The following is a 21,837-nucleotide window of genomic DNA, read 5'->3' as shown; positions in this document are numbered from 1 at the left end:
ACGTGCCCTCAACCGCGACCCGCATGTTAGGCGAATGTTCTAGAGATCATGATTACACAAGCACGGCATGCCTTGGGCTTGATTGCATGGACTAATAAAATTAAGATAATAAACCGGCTTGTGTGACCCATGATATGTGATCACTAAATGAAAGAAGAAGACCATCATCATATAGCGTTGGCGGTGATGCCTCGGTAAACTAGTGCCGGGATGCCCTAGTTGAGCTAAGATGCTTGGGTTGAGCCCGGATGCCTCGGTAAACTAGTGCCGGGATGCCCTAGTTGAGCTAGAATGCCTTGGTTGAACTTGGATGCGTCGGGTGAGCTAGCCCCGGGATGCCTTGGTTGAGCCGGGATGCCCTGGTTGAGCCAAGATGCCTAGTGTGAAGCTGGATGCGCTAGTTGAGTCAGGATGATGATAAATGAATCTTATATGTATGTCCATACGTGTGCTTATTGATAAGCCGGAGGATTCTGGAGGATGCTTCACCTATAAATTTTCTTGCACATTTTTATGTGACCGGATAAAGGTGAGCTTCCATGTATACATAACAAGGGCAAGGACAAAGTCTTTGCTATTGATTTGCCATCGACATAAAGCAGGGAAAATATTTGTATGCGTTAGTACAACGGCGAGACATCATCCTGCACGAGTATTAGTGAATTTACTCATTAAGTTTCCCCAACTCATCCCCCGTTATTTTTCCTTTTCAGGTCCGTAAGATGGAGGATGCATAGAGGAGCTAGGATTAACCTCGGCCTTCACTTATAATATGGTTTGTACGTAGAACGGCCCATAGAAAAGGGCTTGTAAAATATGTTTCAGTAAAATAGCAATAAGTGTCTTGCCTGTTATGCTTTCCCTAATAAGATAAGGATGTTACATATTAATATAATGTTTGCTCATGATGCTTGTCATAATCACATTGTTTGTTCTGATTGTGATTGTCCCGAATTAATTGCTTCCGCTTGTGATTAGTCAAAGATAATAACGAACGGGACACCACACTAATAACCCCGAGGTAAGGTGGGGGCGTTACATCATGAATTTTTCCTTATTTTCTTTTGGCCAAAATGAGTGAAAAAACAAGAAAAATATCAAATGGAACTCAAAAATTCTACAAAAGTAGCCATTAGCCTTCTTTTAATTCCAATTTCATCACAGTAACTTTAGTTTTGGAAAATTTCAGTTGGGGATACGTTTTTCCCAAAATTGGGTAAATTTGTACCCTAATTAAATCAAAAATTCAATTGAGTCATTTTTAAGCCATAGTGTCTTCGTAAAATTAGGTCAAAATCGAGCATAATTTGCAAATTTATATCTACCCAGCTCTGCCGGGTCAGTCAGATCGACCCGACCCGACCCGGGTTGGTCATCTTCTCCACCTGACCAGCTTGCCCACAAAGGAAAGGAGAAAATATCTCCTCGGGGTTGCGTCTTCACCGACCTTGATCCCATAATAAACACGTGAAAAATACAAATCTAATAGTTAGAGAATCTCCAGCTGTCATCGATTATCAATTGTAACAAACACGGAAGTCGATTGGAGTGAGAAAGTGGCGGGAAATCGAGCTACAAAGAGAGGAAAAAGTCATTATCTGCGGGGAAAAGGTGCTCGAGAAAATTCTAGAAAGAGAGAGAGAGAGAACCAGAGAGAGGAAAAGAGGGATTGAGCCATTGAGTGAGTAGAGGTTCCCTAAATCGAGTAATTGGCGCTTTCAGACCGGAAAAGCGCCTGCAAATCGATTTCGACGGTGAACCTCCTCATCGGAAAACCTACAACAAAGTTGATCAAGAGACCTAAAAGTTGAGCTCGGCCGGAGAACTCTAGACTTTCCCGACGAGGTGGCAACCATTGATTGAGAGAACAAGTATCGAGGAATCGCCCTACAATCACCGTTTGGCTCGGAAATTCAAATTTGACCTATATTGAAGAAGGTAAAGTTGGCTCATGATTACGGTTTCATAAAATTCCAGAACATGTGTTTGAGCTTAATCTTGCTTGATCATGCGATTTCCTTCATGATTATGAGTTTGTTGATGTTCAAAACGTGTTTCTGATCATGTTTTTTCATTGTTTGATGCAACTTGGATAACATTTTTGCATTTGACCGAGTCGGCCATTCCTATTTCTCTTCATCGGAGCCTGGAAACCCTCACCGGAGTGCCATTTGTGGTTTAAACCACTCAAGTTAGTGATTCCTGACTTTGATTCATGTTTTGATGGATGTTTTGATAGATATAGACAGCTAGGGCAATCAATTTAGGGATTTGAATGATAGAAAGGTTGAATCGATCAGTTTTGAGTTAGCATTTTTAGATCGGATTTTTACCGGCCGGCGGCAGTCCGGCGGCGAACTAGTTAGGTTAGGTTGATAGATGATGATATAGACTCAACTCAGAACCAATTGAAATTGTAAAAAACTCGCCGAAAGGTCATCGGAATTGAACTTGAACCGGTGGCCTCGAGAATGTTAAACCTAGTATTAGGCACACCACATGTTCGGTGCAATGCCGCAGAGAGAAAGGGGCCAAACGGCGTCATTTCGGTGCTGTGCTCACCGGAGCAATGGCTGGAGCCGGTGCCGACCGGTCCGATTTGGTCGAACCGATCCAAACCGGTTCAGCCCGGTTTGATGTTCGGCGGGAAAATTCAAAAATAAAAAAAAAATTCACAAAAAATTTAGAAAAATCATAAAAAAAAACATTATAAAATTTAGAAAAATCATAAAAATTCGGAAAATTAGGAAATTCATAAAAAAATCAGAAAATCCAGAAAATCCTAAAAAAATTATAAAATTAAAAAAATGTAAAAAATGAAAATTTAATCTTTTCAGTAATAAAAATTTTCCCGAAAAAAAAATCAAAAATTTAAAAAAATTCACAGAATGGCTTAGAAACCTTGTGGCCACCCACCTTAATTGAAATTGAAATTTTTTGAGGTGCCTAAGTGGTATTTTTTAGGAGCTCCTCAATTTAGGAATTAAAAGGGATCTAACCCCTAAAAGGGGTCTCATCCCTTAAAAAACCCAAAAACAACACAATTCATTGAATAAATAAGTCATTAGGGCTTCATTAGGCATTGGGTGTCGTGATTGATTTTTCATTTTAGAGCCTATTTTAGAAATTATTGTGTTTGATTGAAATTGATTGCGCATTTACCCATCGATTGATTGATTTCTTCCGATTAGAATGGTTAGAATTAGTGGATAGGCCTTACGAACTTGCTTGACACGTTAGACACATCGTATCGTTTTAGGTACCGAAAGGGCATTAGAGATATAGATTCGAGATCATTAGCGTAACCAAGTCCCCTTACTCATGTAATCTCTGGTTTGCAGAATCGTGGTATTTCTCTCATACCTCGATTAGGTTTCTAGTCAACCTACTAATAATGACTAGTGGCGACTCCAAATTAAAACTTAGGCTAAATAGAAAAGATTAAAAAATAAATACTCACTGTCTCATGAGATATGGTCTGGGAGAGACCCTCGTTTGTTTAGTGATGGGATGTCTATGGGACATTTGGACGAAATATCTATTTTGGACCTTAGTAGCCTATTCGGGGACAGTTTCCTCATTCGTGATGAATGAAAGTACCTCCTCAGCGTGCAAAAAGCACGGCGCGACACACGTATGAGAAAGTAAGTGGTGGTTCAGTTTTGATTAGCAACAATGCAGTTTGCAGGATTGTGGGTATTGGTACGATGCGGATCAAATGTCATGATAATATAGTAAGAACTTTGATAGGCGTTAGGCATATCCCAGATTTGAAGAAGAACCTTATTTCGTTGAGCAGTTTAGATTCCACTGGATGCATGTATGTAGGTGGAGGTAGAGGTGGAGTTTTGAAAATTTCAAAGGGCTCCTTGATTGTGGTGAGAGGTAACAAGAAAAATAGCCTTTATGTTCTGCACGAAAGTACAATTATGGGTTCTTCGAATTTATCATCCTCTTCAGAATCTGAGAAATCAATATCATGGCATATGCGGTTGGGCCATATGAGCGGATGAGGAATGAGTATCTTGAGTAAATGCGGTTTACTATGTGGGGATCATATGGTCTCACTTGACTTTTGCGAGCATTGTATTTTCGGGAAGTAGCGCAGAGTTAGTTTCAGTACTGGGGTGCACTCAACAAAGGGCATAGTTGATTATATTCACTCTGATTTGTGAAGACTTGCACAAGTTACATCTAAAGGTGGTGCAGTTTATCTTTTGACATTTATTGATGACTTTTCTAGGAAAGTCTGGGTTTATTTCTTGAAGCGTTAGAATGATGTTTTGGATACGTTCGGGAAGTGGAAGGTGTTGATTGAAAATCAAACTGAGAAGAAGATAAAGCGTCTCAGAACAGACAATGGTCTTGAGTTTTGCAGAGATGATTTCAACAATTACTGTGAATATTCAGGGATAGTCCAATATCGAACAATTAGACACACACCTCAACAGAATGGGGTGGCGGAGCGCATGAACAAGACACTATTAGAGAGAGCTAGGCATATGCTCTCTAATGTAGGACTAAGGAAAGATTTCTGGGCCGAAGCCATGAATACAGTGCGTGTTCTCCTTCTATCGCGATTGAATGTAAGACTCCAAATGAGGTATGGTCAGGTAAACCTTCTGATTAGTCTAATTTGAAAGTTTTTTGATGTCCCGCTTATTATCATGTAAAAGATGGTAAGCTTGAACCTAGGACCAAGAAATGTTTTTCGTTTTGTAGATAGGGTTAAAGGATATAGGTTATGTTGTTCTAATCCCCAGTCACCAAAGTTTATAATCAATAGGGATGTTACTTTTGATGAATATTCCATGCTTAATCAGGGAAAGGTTGTTATTGAGTCTACAGGTATTCAGAAGGAAAATGTTGGGAAAGAGGTGGAGCTTCTCGTGGGGCATCCATGGAGAATATTTGAAGATGTTCCTATTCAGCTGGAAAGTGACAGTGAGCAACAAGACTCGGATTCGGTCAAAGATGACGTTGAAGAAGTTGAGGAACCTCAGACCTTGGCTACAGGGAGAGCTAAACGGCAAATTAAGCCTTCCCAAAGACATGGCTTTGTTGATTTGGTAGCCTATGCTCTTACAGTTGCTGAAGAGCTTGGTATTGAATAACCTTCTACAATTCGTGAAGCTACCATTTGTTCTATATCTGAGAAGTGGCTTTTTGCGATGAATGAAGAAATTGAGTCTCTTCATAAGAACCAAACTTAGGATCTTGTGAAATTGCCTAAGGGCAAAAGAGTTGTTGGATGCAAGTGGGTCTTCAAAAGAAAGGACGGAATTGCAAGGGTTGAAGATGAAAGATTCAAGGCACGTTTGGTAGTGAGGGGTTTTAGTTAGAAGGAGAGGGATCGACTTTAATGAAGTGTTCTCTCAAGTTGTGAAACATAGTTCCATTCGTGTGTTGCTCGCATTGGTGACCCTTTATGATCTAGAACTTGAGCAACTTGATGTCAAGACCGCTTTTCTGCATGGTGAGCTTGAGGAGACAATCTATATTATCAACCCGAGAGATTGGTTGTTGAGGGTAAAGAAGATCACGTTTGTAGGTTGAAATGCTCTTTGTATGGTCTCAAGCAATCTCCACGGCAATGGTACAAGAGGTTTGGCCACTTACGGAGTGCGCATAAAATTGTGTGTACTATAGGAGATTACATGACGATTCTTTTGTTTATTTGCTATTGTATGTGGATGACATGCTTACTGCAGCAAATAACATGTTAGAGATACAACGGTTGAAAAGGCAACTGAGCAGAGAGTTTGAGATGAAAGATCTTGGAGCTGCCAAGAAGATTCTAGGTATGGAGATTCGCAGAGATAGACAAGTTGGGAAGTTATACCTTTCGAAGAAGAGGTATTTTGAGAATGTGCTTAAGTGCTTTGGCATGAAGAATGCCAAACCGATAAGTACTCATTTGGCGTCCCATTTTAGGCTTTTAGCTTCTTTGTCGCCTAAAACCAATAAAGAGGAAGATGAGATGTCTCGAGTTCCATATTATAGCGCTATGGCTAGTCTCGTGTATGCTGTGGTTTGCACTCATCCAGATATTTCCCAAGCTATTAGTGTTGTGAGGAGGAATATGGCACATACGAGTAAAGCTCACTGGCAAGCCGTGAAATGGATTCTTCGATAAATTCGGGGTACATCAGATGTGGGTTTGGTCTTTGATAGAAGTTGTGATATAGGACATTTTGTATATGGTTTCGTTGATTCTGACTATGCAGGCGATCTTAACAAAAGGAGATCTTTGACAAGTTATGTTTATATATTTGGTGGTTCCGCAGTTAGTTGGAGAGCAACCTTGCAAGACACAGTTGCCTTGTCTACCACCAAAGTAGAGTACATGGCAACGACGAAAGCGATAAAAGAAGCTCTTTAATTGAAGCGTTTGGTTACAGAACCTGGGGTGAAGCGGGAGAGAGCCTCTGTTATCTTTTGTGATAACCAAAGTGCGATTCAGTTGACCAAGAACGTGATGTGTCATGAGAGAATGAAACATGTCGACATCCGGTATCACTTTGTGCGTGACGAGGTTTCTAAGGATACAATTACGATGAAGAAAGTACCCACGGCAGATAACCCGACAGATATGTTGATCAAACCAATTCCTTTGACAAAGTTCAAGCATTGCTTGGATTTGATTGCCGTTTTCACCATTTGAGCTGCCGAGGTGGAGTTGGTGGTGTTTCATCCCTTATTTTCTACACCGAGTACACTCACGTAGGCTAAGGAGTGAACGTCGTCGATTCCGCTATTTTGGGGTGGTCTTGTGTGGTCGCTCTTGGTGGTGAGGGAGAGAGGTCTTGTGGCATTTGATATAACACTCTTTTGGAGATTTGAAGTCAAGGTAGAGATTTGTTGAGTTTTGACTTTCAAATTGATGACAAGGGTATTTTGGACCATGCACATTTATTTTTTAGAGGTTTTTTGAAGGGGGACTATAAATGAGATGTCTTGCGCAATGCATCTCTAACCCTAGCTTCCACATTCTCTCCCTTCTCTGTTTTTTCTATTTTCTTGTTTGATCTTTAGGTCTTTTGGCTCACCAAGTGGTTTTTTGAGCTTTTCGATTGTACTTATTGTTGAAGATAGTGAAACCCCTCTCTCTTCCCGTGGTTTTTCCCGTTTTGGATTTTCATGTATATCTTGTGTCTCATGTGGTTCGATTTTGCTTTCATCCTTGCTATTTGTGCTTCGATTTGTGCGTCTCTTGGTATTGTTCCACAACATAAACCGTTAGGACAAATATGGAATGAGAAACTCCTTGCAAGAGACTAACGGAAGATGAACGAAGAGGATTCTCATTTCTCAAAGTAACACACGAACTCCGTATCCCAGTTTATTCAAGTTCTAAACAGCATAGTATAAACAATTGCAATGACTCCTTACTCTAAAACAAAAGGGTCGAGAAAAATGTGCTGAGGCTCGCCGGAATTGTAGTAACTCCTTCAACAACCTGCCTTCTCCACTCGTGGAAGTAGGTCGGATCGTCATCGTTTGTAGGTTTGGCGAGCTAGTAAGCAAAAACTTCATCAATTCCAGCTCTGGCTCACTACCAGAAATCCCACCCATTGATACAACTTGTACTTGTTCCATGCAACATGCTGCGTCTTCCCAAAAGTTTGCCAATTTTCCAATCCATGTAGTCTGTTGATCCTTGGCACGACACTGTGTTTTTAACGATCAAAGACCAATTTTAACATTGAGATGCATAGAGAGAGCTTAATCTGGTCACTTTATCAAGAGAGGCAATAATTTCTTTTCTTTTTGGCTGAAATGGGTTATTATACCATGATTCATTTTGAGAATGCAAAATTTAATCACTATAAAGTACATATTAGCTCTCTTTTTCCTTAAATCAATGATCAAAAGCACCAAGGTAACATGATGATCACCAAAAATCAACTCAACATACCTAAACAGGTATTCTAATACTTGATATAAAGGCAGCAACAATCTTCTGATACCGATTCATCTTTCGTCAAATGATGATAGCAAAGGATTCGTCGATTTGTTTCATGATGATATGTTATTGCATGCAATTTATTTAGCAAAATCCACTTGACTACAATTACAATTATGGATCATTGCACTTAAAGTTTGGTTCACTATGTGCTTCAAATTTTTTGCCAAGTAATAAAAATGTGGAGAAATCCCACAAATAACTAAAATATGCGATAAAAGTTTCGGAAAAAATACTAGATCAATCCACTAAACTCTAATCTCAATTGATCATACTCACCTGAAAGGCTACATGTTTCAACTCAGGAGAGCTTTTGATCAAGGCACATAACAGTCAAAATCTACCCCACACTATTGAAGTCTATGTATGTGAAGAGGTAATTCAAATGAACGAGTTCATCAAGCAGTGTCTGTGGAGCATTTTCAATACCCAAATACTGCACAAATCAGCCAAAATCAAGTGTCAATAGATACAGACCAAAAAAAAAAAGTGTCAATAGATACCAAGGATATAGTTATGATACCAAAATATTTTCATCTTAAAAATAATAGTGAACAAAGTCCTAACATATTTCAGAATTTATGCGCTTAAAATGTACCTTCAGTGAGTAATTTTCAAGTATGAGACTATGAAGTTTGGGCAAATTTCGGAAGAGTTTGCGCAAATTGTTCGAGTTGGCGTAGTGGGATCCACGTTTATTAGCAATATCATCAGAGAAACCAACCATGAGCGACATCAAATTGTTCATAACACCGAAAGCGACATCCTGAAAAGCTCCTTCAACATCAAGCCACTCGAGGTTGCCAGTATCGACGTTAATTTGCTTAATCCCCTCTAAGTTCCTCAACTTCAAACGTTTTAGTAGGGGGCAGTGAGAAATCAAAGCCTTAAGCCCGTCCAAAGACAGTTGAACATGCTGAAGATCCAAACTTTCCAAGTTATGGAATCCTTCGAACATCGATGGGATTTTCACCAAACATTTGTATAGTTCCAAATGAATCAAGTATTGGCAATTGAATAAGGAGGGAATCTTGTAATACTGCCATGTCCAGATGTCGAGTACGATTTCTTTGACACACACTCTGAATAGATGAAGAATCCAGTGGTCAATGTCACTCGTGGCGCAAAATTCTTCGTGCGAGAGCTTGAACTTCCGTATTGGGCTAGTATGAAGCAAGAGAACCTTGTCAATTATCTTCACCAAGTTTTCATGCAGAGATGGTTGAAGAGAAGGAATTCTTGTGGCCCTAGTGCATTGGTCATCGAACACAAGTTGTGGAACAGAGGACCATTTGTACCTCCACTTTCTCGACAAAATACTAGTCCTCACTGCGTCCTTAATCGGCAAGTGAGACGGGATTTGGTCCACTATGTGCCTCGGCAATTGGCTAATCTTATCCAACTCACTCGTCATTCTTATTCTCACCTATAATACTTTGGAATTTCTAAAAAACATTGACGCATTGGAAATGATTAGACGCGAATAAATTAAAAAAACTCTAATAAAATTCTAAGCATAAAACAATATTTATATAAGCTAATAATAAGAAAACGAACATACTAAATCTTAAATATAAAAATAAATGACTACTAAAAATTGAAAAAAAAAAAAAAAAAACCTATTATCCTAACGTAATTTTTAAGATAAATAAAATTGTAATCTTCGAAGATGTACACTCCACGTTAATTTTTCTTTCTTTTGGCCATCAATTGGAATTCCCTACAATGCATGGTAGCTTACTAAAGAAGCAACTGTCATGAGTGCATAGAATGTATTTTCAACTAGAAATCTCAATCTTTGGATCTAAGTGGGACTCATATGAAACCGCAAAATACAAGGGTCTAAATTCTGCTAGTTCACATGCATGGAGTTATGTAGGTTGGTCCTCTAAAAAATCCGCCAACACTACTTTCTGACCTTCTTGGCCAAGGTCCTAGACAGATGTCAGAGTCAATAGATATTACTTTTGCATAAATAAATACCATGGAAAGTTCGGCTCAAAAAAAAATAACATGCGAAGTTCGGGTACATTTCTCACCGGAGGAATTGTTCTTGCTTAGCGATGTAGTTGGTCGAGCTTTGAGAGAGAGATGAAGTGCAATTGTATGGAGCAAAAGGAAGTGCTGAATGCAAGAAGGGGACTGGTGAAGTGGAGAGACAGGGTGCAAGGGAAGCCGGTTTGCCTTTTTAAAGTGAAAAATTTGAATAGAGCCAAAGGCAACCCCTTGTGTAACAAGTTACTTAGTTTAGAACTGCTTTGTCAACAAGTTTTTGACAGTGTCCCACCCCTTTTCCAACTCTGTCGCCTTCGACTTGTCTCCTAGCATGTCCTTTGTCTATTACAAGAATGAATTGGCTGTCTTTTCTCATAATTATTCATTGAAATTCCACGGTGTGCGGTGCGTGCCCTCCAACTTCAATTCTTCATCAACGTTGCTCCGAAAGTGGCGCCCTTCATTTCCCTTAAAGTGAGTTGTAGGACCTCTAATCATGGTCAAAAAATGATTCTTCAGGACTTAAAATTGCGGAAACGAAGTCGGAGGACCCAACCCGTGTGGACTGCCGCGATGTAGACCAAACTCTTGGTTTCATTATCTTTGGAACTTATCCTATCAATATTGAACTCGTTGAGAAGCTCTTGCCGCGAGCTTTTTGACAACGTGAAGATGCATCGCAATTTAGTCGTCACTGCCTTGTGTTGAAGATGCATCATCTGTGTCTGTCATCTTCTGCAGATTTGCTTAAGCTTTAAGTGCAATGATCTTTTCCTTTTTAGACTTCTTTTCATGTGAGTGCTCAATCTCAGCATCGTATGCCATGGAGGATCCAATTAGCTAATCTAGTGAGAGAGTCGATAGATCTTTGGGCTTTATAGTACGGTCTTCTTGGGTATCCTCTACTTCGGTCAACACCTTAGAATTGTCTTCACTAGCTTGTAAAGGTTTTCCAAGTGCAATTACCCATCACACTATCCGCGAATCTAGTTTGAACATTTTGTACGTTGTTCTCGTCTAACTTTGTCTTGCAGAGCCCGTAATCCGCGATATTGGCTCTACACCCCTTTACACAAGTAGTACCTTCATGTGTCACAATGAAGTTTATTCCAAATTTCTCCTGCTGAGGCACATGAGCAAACCTGATTAAATTCGATTGGAGATAAGGAACAGCATAAAACATGCATAGCCTTGAAATTTAAAGAAGTCTTTCTACAATCATCCACAACAAACTCTTTTCTTCTTTCGGAGACGATGATGTTCCTTCTGTTGCAGTCATAGGAAGAAATCACCCATTTTGCACAATCCCCCCAAGCTCATAATTCACGGATTTTTATAAGAACAGTCATATTGGCACTCGTAATATCAAAAGTTAGAACCATCAACTAGAGGTGGGCGCGTGATTGAATTTCCTTCATTCATGCTTGTCCCGTCAATGGTTGCCATTTGATCTTTGACTCTGAAGTGAAAACACTTCCTGAAATCTTGAGCACGAGACTTTGATCCCAAATATAAGGTCCCAAATATAATAATCTACAACAGTTTCGGAGCTCTCATGTTCTCCATTGATCCCACGAACGGATTTACAAATTCCCTCGTCAAACACTTTGACAAAATTACATTTCCGTGTTTGTAGAACAAACAGCTTATGTGAACGCTTGCAATGATAATCCCTGTTCTCTCTCACACTCATCCATGTTCTGTTTAGAGAAGATTTACGAGCAAGCTCTCAAATCTCAAGAGTAAGAGTCGCAAATTTCAGACTCCTCAAAAGGAATATACATGTTCGTAAGTTCACGTATGTGCAGCAATTCGATCGACTCCCCTCTCTCCCTCCCTCCTCCCTTCATCCCAAATTTCCAATTACTTTTATTTGCCGATGTAACACATACCTGGCGTCCAACTCAGCATTTGAGCCGGCACATAAGAAAGCTGAGCTAATCATAACTCGACCCGTTTCTTCACTCATCATTCCGTCCGACCACATTAATAAAGGGCCTATCAGTGGACCATTTAAACAAGGGAAACAGTAGCAAAAAAAAGTCTTAAACATGTTACACTTATGTCAAATCTGTCTTAAACTTAAATCTTTCAACGATTTGTCAATATAATCTATTTGGCCAATTTTGATCAAAAATCGCTGACATGGATGCCGACCATCCTACATGACACAACCGATGCTGACGTAAACAAATCTTACAAATTTCTAACATTATTTTGAATTTTTTGTATTATTTTTCCTTTTCTTTTTCTTTTTTTCTATTTTCTTTCATTGTGGCCGGCGAGAGTCACCAGGGTTAGAGTCTGTGAGCCCTCACCATCCTCTAGCAAGGACCACACCACTCATTAACGACCAGCCACAATAAAAAAAAGAAAATAAATAGAAAAAAGAAAAGAAATAATAAAAAAAATTTTATAAACTTGTCCAAGCCAGATGGTTAGCCAGATGGACTCCATCGACAAATAATCAAAAGGTATAAGACTCAACTGGTACAATTGTAATGTTTATGACTAAATTGGCACAAGTACGTACAATAAGTTGAAAATTTTGTTTTGTACTTTTCCCTTTAAAGAAGTGTACAAGCCATTTTGGAAAAAGAGAGTAGTTGAATTGATTTTCAATTTCCGAAAGGATTACAAAGTCATAAGTGGCATTATCTTCCCCTAAAAAGTTAAAGAGTGCAGTTAGCCGAATGGCACTATTACAAATTCAGTGTAATGGCAATCTAAGTAGTACCGACACGCGACACTCGACACGACATGACACGCCAACACGTCATTTCTCAAAAAATAGAGAATTCCGACACGTGCATTTTTATATATATACATGATAAATTATCATTTTTATGATTATTTCAATCAAATTAATTTAATTCAAATTTACAAATAAATAAATAATAAAAAAAAGAGTTTCGGACGAGTGTCGGTGTCCGGCACATGTCCGACACCGACATGGAAGGCCCGGAGAGTGTCCGTGCTTCTTAAATGGGAACCGGAATATATAAAACTTCCAAGCTAATTGCCAAAAATGGCCCTTTTGCAGTTAGACGCAAAAGCTGAATCCGTTAAAGAATAATAAAAGCCAGAATCTTGACGTTTGGCACAATATTAAATACATGCAGGGAACAAAAGTTAAAACAAAACCCAGCCTTTCGTATTTATTTTAGGTCTCGTGATTTCTACTAAAATGATTTGTAAAATGTCGTGCACAATTTTACAAAAGGGAAAGGAAAGTTTTAATTGATTTTAAGGACTAAATAATAAACAAATAAACAAAAGTAAAAGAAGAAATAAAAAATAATTTAAAAATTAGGATGCTGCAAGTCTTAGTTAGATAGTTGTAGCTTAGAAAAAGCTTTAATTGAATTTCATTCGGTTTGAATTCATCTAGTTTTTTTTCCTTTTCATTTTTTTGATCAGAGAATTCATCTAGTTTAGGGAGTCATTTTCTTAAAATTTAAAATAAATTGAATTTTTAGATGGTGTTTTCTTTTTTAGATTAAATAGATAAAATGATAAAAAAAATAATAACAGAAAAAAGGATAAAAAGTAAAAAGTAAAAAATATCCACTCTGCAAGCTCGACACTAGGCGTCCAACTCAGCATTTCAGCCGGCACATAAGAAAGCTGAGCTAATAATAACTTGACCCTTTTCTTCACTCAGCATTCCGTCCGACCGCATAAATAAAAGGACAATCAGTGGACCATTTAAAGAAGTGGACAGACCATAGTTTCATTAAAAAAAAGTAAAATAAAGGGATTGATTTTTCAATATTTGAAAGGATTACAGTGACTATTACTCTCATGTGTGATTTAATCTTGCGGGTCGGCTTCCGGATCAACAGGATCAGAGAAAGATCACCTCCGCTTGCGCTGAGGCTCGTCGGAACCGCAGCAACTCCCTGAGCAACTTGCCTTCTCCACTCGTGGAATTAGGCTGGATCGTCATCTTTTGTAGGTTTGGCGAGCTAGTAAGCAGAAACTTCATCAATTCCAGCTCTGGCTCATTGCCAAGAATCCCACCCATTGATACAACTTGTATTTGCTCTAGGCAACACGCAAGGTGGTCTTCCCAAAAGTCAGCCATCGTCCCAATCCTTGTAGTCTGTTGATCCTTGGCACGATTCTGTGTTTTTTACAATCAAAGAGTAACCTTAACATACAGATGCGTGGGTTGGCTGAAACGAATTCTTATACCGTCATTCATTCCGAGAATGCATAATTTAATCACTATAAAGTACATATTAGTCCCCTTTTCCTCAAATCAATGATCAAAAGCACCAGGGTAACATCATGATCACCGAAAATCAAATCTAATCAAACCATACCTTATGTATAATCTAAAACTTGATACAAAGGAGGCAACACCCTTCTGATACCCATGCATATTTCTTCAAATGATGAACAATTTCGCTAAATAGAAAAAGATTTGTCGATTTGTTTCATTATGATATGTTATAGCAAATCACTTACTAAGTAAAATCCACTTAGACTAAAGTGACGGATGTACTTTAAGTTTGGTTCACCGTGTGCTTCAAATTTTTTGCCATGTCATAAAAGAATGTGGAAAAATCAGACAAATAACTTAATACGATCTCTGATAATAGTTTTGAAGAAATACAAGATTTGTCGACTAGGCACCAGTCTCAATGATAATACTCACCTGAAAGTCTACATGTTTCAACTGAGGAGAGCTTCTAATCAGGCACATAACAGTCAAAATCTCCTCCACTCTACTGAAGTCTATGCATGTGAAGAGGTACTTCAAATGACAGAGTTCATTAGGCGGCGTCTGTGGAACATTTCCAATAGCCAAATACTGCAAAAATCAGCCAAAAATCAAGTGTAAATATATACCGACAATTAAGTAATAGAACCAATATATTTTCATCCCAAAACTAACAGTGAACAAAGTCCCAACAAATTTCAGAAATTATGCGCTTAAAATGTACCTTCAGTGAGTAATTTTCAAGCTCGACACTCTGAATTTGGGGCAGATTTCGGAAGAATTTGTGCAAATTGCTCGAGTTGGCATTGCCGAGTCCACATTCGTTGGCAATATCATCAGAGAAATCTACCCTAATCGACTTCAAACGGTTCATAAAACCGAAAGTGACATCCTGAAAAGCTCCTTCAACATCAAGCCACTCGAGGTTCCCAGTATCGACGTTAATTTGCTTAATCCCCTCTAAGTTCCTCAACTTCAAACGTTTTAGTAGGGGGCAGTGAGAAATCAGAGCCTTAAGCCCGTCCAGAGACAGTTGAACGTGCTGAAGATCCAAACTTTCCAAGTTATGGAATCCTTCGAACATCGATGGGATTTTCACCAAACATTTGTACAGTTCCAAATGAATCAAGTATTGGCAATTGAATAAGGAGGAGGGAATCTTGTAATTCTGCCCCTTCCAGATATCGAGTACAATTTCTTTGATGGACACTCTGGATAGATGAAGAATCCAGTCGTCAATGTCACTCGTGGCGCAAAAATCTTTGTGAGAGAGCTTGAACTTCTGTATTGGACCAGTATGAAGCAAGAGGACCCTATAAATTATGTTCACCAAGTTTTCTTGCAGAGATGGTTGAAAAGAAGGAACTCCCCTGGCCTTGGTACATTGGTCATCAAACACGAGTTGTGGAATAGAGCACCATTTGTACCTCCACTTTCTCGACAAAATACTAGTCCTCACTGCGTCCTTAATCGGCAAGCACGATAGGATTTGGTCCGTTATGTTCCCTGGTAACTGGCAGATCTCGTCCACCTCATTCGTCATTCTTTTCCTCACCTGCGATACTTTGAAATTTCTGACAAACAATGACGCACGGGAAACGGTTAGATGCGAGTAAATTAAAAATAGTCTAATGAAATTCTAAGCATAAAATAGGTAAAATAATAAGAAAAACGAACATACTAAATCTTAGGTATATAAATGGATAACTACTCAAAAATTAAAAAAAAAAATCACGCAATATCCTAACATAATTTCCCAGATAAAAGGATAAGGAAATAAATAAAAATTGTCATTTTTTAAAATGTACGTCAATTTTTCGTTCTTTGGGCCATTGATTGGAATTTCCTCAAATGCATGGTAACTTACTGAAGAAGTAAGTGTTATGATTGCAAAGGATGCATGTTCACCCACCGAAATCTTGATCCATGGGTTAAGTGTGACTCAAGTGGAACCGTGAAATTCAAGGCTAAATTTTGCTGAGTTCGTCCTCTAAAAAAACCATTTACTACTACTATCTAACCTTCTCGCCCAAGGCCCAAGATAGAAGTTAGAATCCATTGATCTTCTGCATAAATACCATGCAAAGCTCGACTATGTTACTCACCGGAGGATTTGTTGCCAAATGGTCTTACTTCTTTGGTAATCCTCGTGATGGTAGAGTGCTCGGTTGTAATAACACGAATGAGATCAAACATTTTGAACACTTCAACCAAAGAACGATCATCTTAACCACAAAGAAATTCAGAAAAAAGAATGATGTTAATATATCCAATAATCAGTTAAGGCTGTAGACGATAGACATCGCAAATGGGACCAGATTTAATGTTATACTTTGCTTTTGTTGCTATAGCTTCCTTCTTAGGAAACAAGAGCCCATTCCATGTCCACTAACAGGTGCTACTTCTAAGAAAGAAAACGTCAGTGAAAGTTGCACTGAGACCATGGATACGAGTACATGGGCATGGACTCTCCAGCATTTTCAATGTGCTTACACAATAAGCAGTTGTAGTTCATGTTATGCTTATACTATAGCAGTTAACAGTATGGTTCAATCAGTCTTATTGGTCTCTGGCCCTTTGAATTTATATTGAATAGCATTCTTTCAATTGCTTTTTCCGTCAAATTCCCATAACATTGTAACATATTCAGCACAAGGTGCTCTACCTAGTCACATCACTCCGTAAATCTTTCGCTGAATTCACGGACAAAAAAGGAAAATTTCCTGATAATGGGCTTACACGAAAATTCAAAGTTCAAATTTTGACTCTATTCCCTCCTAGTCCACAGCACCGAAGCAGAGAAAAGCACAGAAGAACAGACTAGAATGCATACTTTTCATGATAACGTGCTCCACGTCCAAGAAAGCAATGACACCCTTCTGACCCAAATCTCTAGCAAGCTCTCTGCAAGTGCAAAACCAAGATCAATACTCCTCGACAACAACAACAATCAAAACACAGCTTCGAAAACACAGTAGGGGAACACTAAAAAACGCCAGGGCAGTCCGGAGCTCGAACTCGGTATTCTGTCAGGCACTACATCAAACACATGGAGGGCATACAAAAAAAGAAAAACTCAGAAAGCCAGACTCACAAGATCGTGGAGTCTCTGATGGACCCATTGAGGTGGGCATGCAACTCCACCTTCGGCTTGCTTAGCGATTTATCGAACTTCTGCGACAAACTGCATTTAGATAGCCTCAGAGAAGAGAGAGAGAGAGAGAGCTTGTTGATCAGCAACACCCAGTTGAAGGCGTCAGGAAACGGGGCAGCGTGAAGTGCACTTTCAAGAGGTGAATAGTGAACTTTGAGACATGAGGAGAGTTAAAAAGCAGTTTGTTTTTTGTAGCAGTCACGTCACGTGACAATGACATTGAAAAAAGGAAGCCTTAGTTGGAATGCATATTATACGAAAAATCGATTACTTTATGTCAATCTTGTGATCCATAATGGACACACTCTCCCAAGCCACTTCACTGTGATTGTACTCGATCCACATCGATCAAGGTGAAGCACGAATTTCCCGGGCCCTCCTTTCTTTTTCAGTCAAAAAGATGAACGCAAAGTCTCCTAAAGATAAAAGAGTTACTTCATAATTCATGGCTCATTTTTCTTTATGCTTTCCCTTTTTAAAGTGGGAAGTGTGAATGCCTCAGGCTGTACATTAACATTATCAGTTATATTAGATGCTGCAAAGGCCAGAGGCCAATCAGAGCCATAAAGAGACCAATCGTTTTGCTCCTATATTCTGATAAAGTTGAAAAAAAGAGTGGAATATCTGTAGAATTTGGAGTATCTATATTAGAATTGAAATCACATATCTGGTTTTAGGCGGTCTTCATCTTTGAATCAATCAATACGGATGAAGTCGTACAAACCAAGAGCTAGGTCATCCTCTCCTTCTCCTCTCCTAGAGGACCCAAAGGATAAATGGTACTTGTATGGAATGAGGGGGTAGAGAGGGGATCGTAACCTGTTTATAGTGACATTCTAATTGCTAATAGTCTCATCCACATAGGTCACTTTTAAAAATTAGCCTACACTGACGTTCGAATCACATTGTAATATCGAAACCCATATGTGCTAAGTCCACAATAGCTTGATCACATAACTGTGCATGGACTATTACCATTGTCTCATATGTCTTATTTACTTTATAGCAGTATCTTATTCATAAATTAAAATATTATATGATTAATGTTAGCCCACATCTATAAGAATTTCCAACATTTCTCCCTCTTGAGCAATATTAACCGCAAACTAATTTGAAAAATCGCCCTTATGCGGTAAAACCACAAAAGCTGAATCCGCTGAAGATAATACAAACCTGAATCTTATAAATAGCACAATATTAAACACTTGTAGCAAACAAAAATTAACATAAAACCCAGCCTATACTAAAACGATTAAGTAAAAAGTCATGCACAATTTTATAACAGGGAAATGAAAATTTAACTGATTTTAAGAACTAAATAAAAAAATAAACAAAAAAATAAAATTAATTAAAACATAGGAAAGTGCAAGTCTCAGTTAGACAGTTGCAACTTAGAAATAGCTTTAATTGAATTTCAATCGGTTTGGATTCATCTAGTTTTTTTTTCTTTTTTTGTTAGAGGATGCATCAAGTTTAGGGAGTCATTTTTCTTAAACTTTTGAATAAATTTGAAATTTAGATGGTGTTTTCTTTTAGCTAAAATGGATAAAATGATAAAAAAAAATGATAAAGGGTAAAAAGTAAAAAAAATCCCATTTGCGTTTATATTAGGATTACATTTAGGGAATACCTCAATACATGTTTTCGCTTTTAATATTGTTTAGTAAATGTTTGGCTTGGTAGATGATTCCCTTTAGCTGAAATTAGATTTTAACTGTGATCTTGACAATTGGCTTACGAGTGGACTTAATAACAAGGTAATGTAATATTCTTTACGCAACTCATATTGGATTTATTTTCTCGCGTCTTATTTTCGTCGTCTTTACTTTTGTTCTTAATACGTGTGGCTTTCATTACTTTTGATTTGATATGATTCTTGCCTCATATGATTACTAGAAAAATATTTTCAAAAATAACCACGCGTGGACAGTTAGTAGGTCTTAGCTAGAGACTTAAAATGAATAAAACCGCATGATTCACATTTTCGATAAAAAAAAATGAGTTATATACCAAAATGGCGCTAATTAGACTATTAGCGTAACCAAATTCTCTGTTGAAAATATGTCTCGAGTTTGAGCCCGAAGCGAAAATATAAATTTCGAGAAAGAAAAAAAGAAGGAAATCTGCTGCAGGGAGGAAATACACGGACATCAATTTTAGGGAAAATTCCAAAAAGGACCCAAAGTGGACCTATTTTCTCAAATAAGGACCCGAAGTAGACTTTGTTTCAAATAAGGACCTGAAGTGGACCCATTGTCTCAAATAAGGACCCGAAGTGGCTAAATCAATCTCAAATAAGGACCTGAGCTCTCCGGTCAGCCAAATATTCGCCGGCCGGCGAGCGGGTGACATTTTTACTACCGGAGTTTGGGCAATTTTGTCCAAAAAAAATATGGGAAAAGATTAACAAATCCTAAAACAAACAAAAAAAACCCTGGTTCTTCTACGTTCTTCCCTGTTCCTCGGTACCCATTCACTACGATGTTTGAGATCCAAATTTTCTGTTCGTGGAGACGCCAATTGAAAAACACCAAGAAACCCCAAGCGCTTCATCCTTTGTTCGTGGAGACCCAAATTCTCTACTCGTTTTTTCTCTGTTCGTGAACGGTCGAGGCCCACCTTACGTTCAATCGAGGTCAGTTTTCCCATCTTCTTAGAATTTACTCACGTTAAACCAACAAAATGTAGACAAAGCTCGTGTACAAAGCCCGATTCTCCATCATCTTTTCCCAGTTTTGCCATTTATTTCGTTATGCACTCACGTTTAACCGAGGTCAATTTCGTTCAAATTGGTGCAGCCGATCCTTCGTTCGTCCAATAGAAAGCGATTGTGGCTCGTTGACGCAACATGGCAACAAGGTGTAGGCATGTGGTGGAATATCATACGGATGGCAGCGATGACAGCGATGGTAGGAGAGAGTTTGTTTTATGTGTTGTTTTTGTTTGTTTTGACGGATTTATGAGTGAATGTCTCCTTTTGTTCGAATGAATGCATATGAGCTGCGTTTACTGTGTATTTTTAATTGGATATGCTGCCGTCATGGTCCTATGTGCTGGTGGTGGTGGTCCCTTTTTTGCAATTTTTTAATGCTTTTTTGTTTGTTTTTTTCTAGTGTATATTTTGTCATTTACGGCCAGAGCACGTAGCATTCCTGAAATCTAAATGTTGGTTTTTGATGGTTTTTGAGCTATAGTACATTGATCATACCAATGATAAAATCACTCTGCATAGCAATAAAAGATGTTGTTTTTTGATGATGCTCTTACATTGGAGGCCTAATAAACATAACCATTGAGGTAATTGACCGTACTTGGGATACAATCCATCACCATAGCAGTAGCACTTTTGTGCCCACATGAGTCCGAATGTATATTACCACTTAACTAGCATTGAAAACATTTCAAGTCCATGATGCACAATTTTTTTTTTGTGACAAACGGTATCCAATAAAAGTATGGTACGTAGTCACTAGTGTGACTAGTTTTCTTTCATTAGTAATAGTGTGGGAGAAGAAGAAGAAAAGCATCATTGACGCTAGGGACAGGCCTATCATCACAATGCTTGAAACTATAAGAGTGCAGCTCATGGAAAGGATTCATAAGCAAAGGGATGGGATGACCAAGTACACTGGTGTGATCTGTCCTAATATCTAGAAGATATTAGATCTTCAAAAACAGTTTTCAGCATCATGGATTCCCACTTGGAATGGAGAGGATGACTTTGAATTGAGTGGGCCATATGGAGACAAGCGAGTTGTTAATATTAGACATAGATCTTGTAGCTGTAGAAGATGGGACATCAGCGGAATTCCTTGCTGTCATGCTGTGGCGGCTCTTATATACACGAGGGAAGAGCCTGAAAAATGGATTCACACAAGTTTCAGTAAGGAAACATTCATGCAGCTTTATAGTCATGTTGTGCATGTTGTAGATTCTAAGGACACGTGGCCTGTTAGAGAGCCATTACTCCCACCAGATGTGCCCAAGCAAGTTGGCAGAAAGAAGAAACAAAGAACAAAATCAGTGAATGAAACAACTGATAAAAAATTGAAGACAAGAAAGAAAAAAGTTGTGCAAGAGCCCGTGAGAACAAAGTTGAAGAGACAAAATACCACAATCACTTGTGGAAAATGTGGTGGGTTAGGCCATAACAGGTATCATTGTAAGAACCCACTAGTAACATCAGCAATAGCAGCATCAGCCCCATCAGCTTTTATAGTTGCCTCATGCTCACAGGATGTGGTAGAAAACACTCCCTCAGGTCCAACATCCTAACCTAAGATGATTGAATTTCTTGTGTCAATTTTCAGCAACATTTCAAGCTCAATATCATCTATGGGAAGTGAGAAGATGTAAGTATTCATTTGTGCTTGACTTTGTCATAAAACTATTTTTTACTTGTAATTGACTTTGATTTGACTAATGATTTATTTTGTGATTTAACCGTAGGTAAAGAGGAGGATATGAGGACCTCAATATGAAAGTGGTCGAAGA

At 38.5% G+C, this 21,837-nt stretch overlaps 2 protein-coding genes across 6 annotated transcripts; both read right to left on the bottom strand.

Annotated features, from left to right (window-relative positions):
* Positions 1 to 7,282: 7,282 nt before the first annotated feature.
* On the bottom strand, positions 7,283 to 10,115 carry LOC115680814 (F-box/FBD/LRR-repeat protein At1g13570-like). The gene is given in 5 exon segments (XM_030604655.2): positions 7,283 to 7,671; positions 8,246 to 8,287; positions 8,289 to 8,402; positions 8,565 to 9,392; positions 10,006 to 10,115. Coding segments are annotated over 4 exon segments (1,290 nt in total). The 5' UTR covers positions 9,381 to 9,392; positions 10,006 to 10,115; the 3' UTR covers positions 7,283 to 7,353.
* Positions 10,116 to 13,486: 3,371 nt separating this feature from the next.
* LOC115680811 (F-box/FBD/LRR-repeat protein At1g13570-like) lies at positions 13,487 to 17,922 on the bottom strand. 5 transcript variants are annotated; one of them, XM_056312009.1, is made up of 7 exons: positions 17,433 to 17,916; positions 17,284 to 17,363; positions 17,023 to 17,093; positions 16,295 to 16,414; positions 14,914 to 15,763; positions 14,625 to 14,780; positions 13,501 to 14,087 (listed from the first exon to the last, which is right to left on the bottom strand). In XM_056312009.1, the coding sequence occupies exons 5-7, from the start codon at positions 15,730 to 15,732 to the stop codon at positions 13,809 to 13,811; spliced, it is 1,254 nt and encodes a 417-aa protein (XP_056167984.1). In that variant the 5' UTR covers positions 15,733 to 15,763; positions 16,295 to 16,414; positions 17,023 to 17,093; positions 17,284 to 17,363; positions 17,433 to 17,916; the 3' UTR covers positions 13,501 to 13,808. The 5 variants fall into 5 exon arrangements, with proteins under 5 accessions (XP_056167987.1, XP_056167986.1, XP_056167984.1 ...); XM_056312012.1 differs by having other exon boundaries at positions 13,487 to 14,087; positions 14,625 to 14,753; positions 17,284 to 17,922; XM_056312010.1 differs by having other exon boundaries at positions 16,929 to 17,093; positions 17,284 to 17,916.
* Between the last annotated feature and the right edge of the window lie 3,915 nt (positions 17,923 to 21,837).

This window comes from Syzygium oleosum, unplaced genomic scaffold, assembly GCF_021117445.2.
Source record: "Syzygium oleosum isolate NSW1041296 unplaced genomic scaffold, Sole_v2.1 Sole_v2.05, whole genome shotgun sequence".
NCBI classification, from domain to species: Eukaryota; Viridiplantae; Streptophyta; class Magnoliopsida; order Myrtales; family Myrtaceae; genus Syzygium; species Syzygium oleosum.
This window is presented reverse-complemented; position numbering and strand designations above follow the sequence as displayed.

What these genes read in the sequence shown, in the direction of transcription:
- LOC115680811 (XM_056312011.1), bottom strand. Translation starts at nt 15,732, where the DNA reads ATGACGAATGAGGTGGACGAGATCTGCCAGTTACCAGGGAACATAACG. An exon ending in TTGAAAATTACTCACTGAAG is followed by an intron (nt 14,781 to 14,913) that starts GTACATTTTAAG and finishes TGATTTTTGCAG; the next exon opens with TATTTGGCTATTGGAAATGT. An exon ending in TGAAACATGTAGACTTTCAG is followed by an intron (nt 14,088 to 14,624) that starts GTGAGTATTATC and finishes TAAAAAACACAG; the next exon opens with AATCGTGCCAAGGATCAACA.